The sequence below is a fragment of the Triticum aestivum genome, chromosome 2D (genome assembly GCF_018294505.1).
Source record: "Triticum aestivum cultivar Chinese Spring chromosome 2D, IWGSC CS RefSeq v2.1, whole genome shotgun sequence".
In the NCBI taxonomy this organism is placed as follows: domain Eukaryota; kingdom Viridiplantae; phylum Streptophyta; class Magnoliopsida; order Poales; family Poaceae; genus Triticum; species Triticum aestivum.
The window spans coordinates 36,510,216-36,514,789 of record NC_057799.1 but is presented as its reverse complement, the minus strand read 5'-3'; the positions used below and the strand labels follow the sequence as shown (position 1 = coordinate 36,514,789).

The 4,574-nt window shown below is 44.1% G+C and overlaps 1 protein-coding gene across 1 annotated transcript; it reads left to right on the top strand.

Moving 5' to 3' along the window:
• The first annotated feature begins 485 nt into the window (after window positions 1–485).
• Window positions 486–1,134, top strand: LOC123055595 (TPD1 protein homolog 1A-like). Its single transcript, XM_044479544.1, has 2 exons — window positions 486–663; window positions 755–1,134. Exons 1-2 carry the CDS (start codon window positions 486–488, stop codon window positions 1,132–1,134), a joined length of 558 nt encoding a protein of 185 aa, XP_044335479.1.
• Window positions 1,135–4,574: the final 3,440 nt, after the last annotated feature.

Genomic DNA, 4,574 nt, shown 5'->3' with positions numbered 1-4,574 from the left:
TAATGATTTTTAGTAAAAAAATCATGAATTTGAAAGTTGTTCATGATTTGCAAAAAAGGTTCACAAAATTTAGGAAAAAATCATGAAAATTAAATTTTAAAAAGCGGCAAATGAAAAATAAAAAAAAGGAAAAACTGACAGAACCAAACAAAAAGCGATGAAACACGAAAACCAGAAAAAAATCCATCATGAAAAACCTAGGGAACCTCCCAAAACCGGTGCGGTGCTGGGATATATGTTTCGGAAGGAATCGAGCATGTCGCGCCAGGAACGGGCGCCTTAAGCTAAATAGGAATCGGCCTAACGAGCACTTGCCTAACTAGGATCAGTTCTTTTTCCATGTAAAAATCAAGATTACTACCTTTTTTACTAGCTGATTGGTTTCCAAGTTGAGCAGACGATCCACCTATGTAAGACGGATTATTCTGACGGGGATTTCATACTTCTCTCGACGTACTGTTCATCTTAAACGTCAGGCAGAGATGATGGCGTCTTTCTCGCCGCTGTGCGCTCTTGTCATGCTGCTCGCCGCGGTCGGCTCCGTCTCCCTCGCATCCGCCTCCGTCGCCGACGCAGGTAGCTTGTCTCTCAATTCTTCGCTGCTCGCATCGGCGGCTCCTCCGCCAAGCGCCGTCCTTCCCCGGAAGGTGCTTCGCCCTGCAGGTAATCCATGACTTCATGCAAAGAAAAAGCATCCGTCTTCTTCTTACGAGTTTCAGTTATGCTCAGCCTTGTCTCTTTTCTCTGCATGCAGCCGTGGGCGCCGACGTGCCGCACCGCGTGAGCCTCGGCTGCGCCGGCGCGGACGACATCGCCATCGAGCAGGGCCCGGGGACGACGCTGCCCAGCGGGATCCCGTCCTACACGGTGGACATAATCAACCGCTGCTCCGGCGCAGGCCGCGCCGCCTGCGCCATCTCCGGCATCCGCGTGCGCTGCGGGTGGTTCAGCTCCGTCACCCTCGTCGACCCCAGCAAGTTCCGGCGGGTGGCGCCCGACGACTGCCTCGTCAACGACGGCAAGCCGCTCTTGGCTGACGACACCATCTCCTTCGAGTACGCCAACTCGTTCCAATACAAGCTCTACGTCGCCAAGGCCACCTGCGTCCACCCCGCCGCGGATACCTCCGACTAGTCGTATCGTATGCACGGCCTAGCTAGCTAGCACTTTCTTTCGACACGTATTGTAGTATGCAGAAGTTATTAGTAGTATGGACGGACAATATCATCGGACAAAAATATAAGGTGTTTGCATGATTTTTACTATTATAAACACGATCGACATATATCAATTTTTTTTGATGTGCATTACATTGTCTCTGATGTGTACTGTGCTTGTAATTAAGTACCTATTCGGCAATCCACCAGCACCGAGAAATACGATGATCCGCGGAGCATCTGTTTCTCTGCTTAGTTATTTTCAACTGCAGCTCCACTTGCTCCGGGAGCATAGTCGTGGAGCAGAGAGACCTCCGAACAGGCCCCAAGTCTCGGATCAACGAGAGAAGGGGAACTTGGGGAACTTTTGAGAGGTCGCTTAACTTTGACTCGAGCTAATCGTCATACTTCTCATGTTCCCCTACTAACATAAGACTAAGTCTGATCTCCAATCCAATGGCAATTGAACCTAATAATTGAAAACATCAATGTGCCACATTATTCGTCATGTGCACACGACCTTCGCATGCATAATGTTATGTGCAGGGTTATGTACCACTTTCTAACATGCACCCGCTTTTCACCGACACCGATGACAACAACATTTATTTTTAAACTTTATATCAATTTTACACGTGTTAGCACACTTTATGATACCCCTGTTATTTTGAATCATTTTTTTCTGTGGGGACATCGGGTTTTTAATTTTGTGAATTTCAAGTGTTGTTAACAAATTAAATAATTATTTTTTGGGGACATCGATCCTCAAACATAAAAAATTTGCGGGACATCAGCTCTATGATACGAGCGCTCTCATACTGCTAATAATGGAGGCCCTTGCCATAGAAGATGGTGCCTGACTCGCATTTGCCATCTGAATCGTGTTGGAGGGTGACGCCCTAGAAATTAAGTTCATGTGCCGAGATATGCTAACGTGCCAAACGGGTTAGTAGCACCTGGAGGAGGTGCCTCATGAAGCGTAATTTTGACTATGTAAACAAGGCAACTTAGTAGCAAATAAGGAAATAGTTGTGTACCATATTTGTATTTCTTTCTAATTGAGACTTCCATATAAAATATGCATGTCCAAAGTACAACGTGCGTATGACATACAAGTTCTCATCTTATACGTTGAAATATATTTTATTTTCGTTTGTACATGGCATAATTTTTACAAGAATTCTTTTCACGCAACTTAACATCCAAAGCATAAAAAAATAAAAAGGCAATTCAATTTTTCAAACATAAACTATATTTCTTGTACTTTTATATGTACGTGACATATGGTATAGCCTTATAGGAAAATGAACACAACACAAATGTGTGCCGTCTTTCACATCGGCTTGGGTCACATATATGTCTTACATTTGACACAATATTTCTTTTCTAAATTGCTTGATCAAATAATAATAAAGTCAGAGCACACATGTACTCCCTCCGTTCCTAAATATTTGTCTTTCTACAGATTTCAACAAGTGACTACATACGGAGCAAAATGAGTGAGTCTACGCTCTAAAATATGTCTATATACACTGTATGTGGTAGTCCATTTGAAATCTCTAAAAAGACAAATATTTAGGAACGGAGGGAGTATATCTTAGCATTTGTTCCCCTAAAAAAAGTATTTGTAACAAATGGTGTAGCTTTATCTAGGCACGTTGTACTACTAGATAATAAATTCTTTGTATGCATAATTAAATAGCTTTGCTAGAACCTAATTTTCTAACTTCTGTTAACTTTGTGACTGTTAGGAGTGGTTTTTTACGTCCTTGAGAGATAATTTTATCCTGAGAAGTTATATTTAGTTATTATCGGTTCCCTATGTTATGCACACATTTTATTACCTCCTCATGCATTTTGTCAGAGAGATTTTTCCTAATAGTATCTATTTTATTTGTTCTTATCAATTATGTGGACGCTAGCACATTTTTCTTTTTATCCTTGCAATCAAGGATGGCAATTGTACCCATGGGTACGTATATCCATACCCGCATGGGCAAGTTATGGGAACGATTTTATAACAATGGGTAGTTTCTGTCCTCCGGGACTTCCCCATTGACGAGGTATGCGAGCAGTGGCTGAGTCCAGATTGGGGTCACCGCGAGAGCTTCTCTGTTCCGGCTTCGTCCTCTCCGTCCGCAGGCTCCTGGCCGCAGGATTTCTAGGAATGTGATTGACGGTACCGGTTCGTGGCTTGCCCCCAGACGGGCCAGGTAGTCGGTGGCTACGTTGTCGATGCGCTTGGCCTGATGCACCTCGATGCCATCAAACTTCCCATCCAGCTCGCTGACTGCCGCGCAGTATGCAGCCATCTTTGGATCTTTTGTGTCAAATGTCTTCATCAACCTTTTTTCCTTCTAATTTCCATGGATTACAGCAAAGATTTCTGATTGAGAAAGGGTTCCCCCCCGCTTTGTATTACAAAGCAACCACCACGATACAGTGAAAGTGCGTTATATCGACTAGAGGGGGGTGAATAGGCGCTTTTTATGGATTCTTCACTGAGGAATTTTAGGGTGAGGAAATTCCTAAGTGAGAACTACTTGCAGCGGAATAAGTACTCAGATGTAAACATAACAGAACACAAGCACGGTCATCATGATGAAATGAAAACAAGCACAGAGTACAGAAAGCGTAAACACAGGATAAAACAGGATGAAGACAAACAGACTGAAGAAATTGAACTGAGGAAATTGAGAAAGTCTTCAGTCAAAGTCTTCAAACAGATATGAACAAGCACACAACAACTGTAATGAGGAAATGAAAGAGTTGAGGAAATAGAACCAGTAGGCTTGGTGAAGACAATGATTTGGTAGACCAGTTCCAACTGCTGTGACAGTTGTACGTCTGGTTGGAGCGGCTATGTATTTAAACCTGAGGACACACAGTTCCGAACACACAGTCCCGAACACACAGTCATAACAGTATTCTCCTTGAGCTAAGGTCACACAGACCTCGCCCAATCACTCGTGGTAAGTCTTCAGCTGACTTCCAAACCTTCACAAACTCGGCCACTCGGATCCACAATTTCCTCTTGGATGCTCTAGACCATGACGCCTAACCGTCTGGAAGATGCACAGTCTTCAAAGGTAACAAGCGTCGGATCCACGCAGGATCAATCTCTTCAGTGATGCTCAATCACTTTGGGTTTGTAGGTGTTTGGGTTTGGGTTTCCTCACTTGATGATTTTCGCTCAAAGTCCCTCGGAGGATGGGATCCTCGGAGGATGGGATGCTCTCAAATGACAAGTGTCAGTTTCTCTCGGAGCAGCCAACCAGCTAGTGGTTGTAGGGGGCGGCTATTTATAGCCTAGGGAGCAAGCCGACATGATAAGACATAAATGCCCTTCAATGATATGACCGTTAGGTGGGTAGATATTTTGGGACAGCTGGCGCGTAGCACAGCAACGGTCGGATT

What these genes read in the sequence shown, in the direction of transcription:
- LOC123055595 (XM_044479544.1), top strand. Translation starts at nt 486, where the DNA reads ATGGCGTCTTTCTCGCCGCTGTGCGCTCTTGTCATGCTGCTCGCCGCG. An exon ending in GAAGGTGCTTCGCCCTGCAG is followed by an intron (nt 664 to 754) that starts GTAATCCATGAC and finishes CTCTGCATGCAG; the next exon opens with CCGTGGGCGCCGACGTGCCG.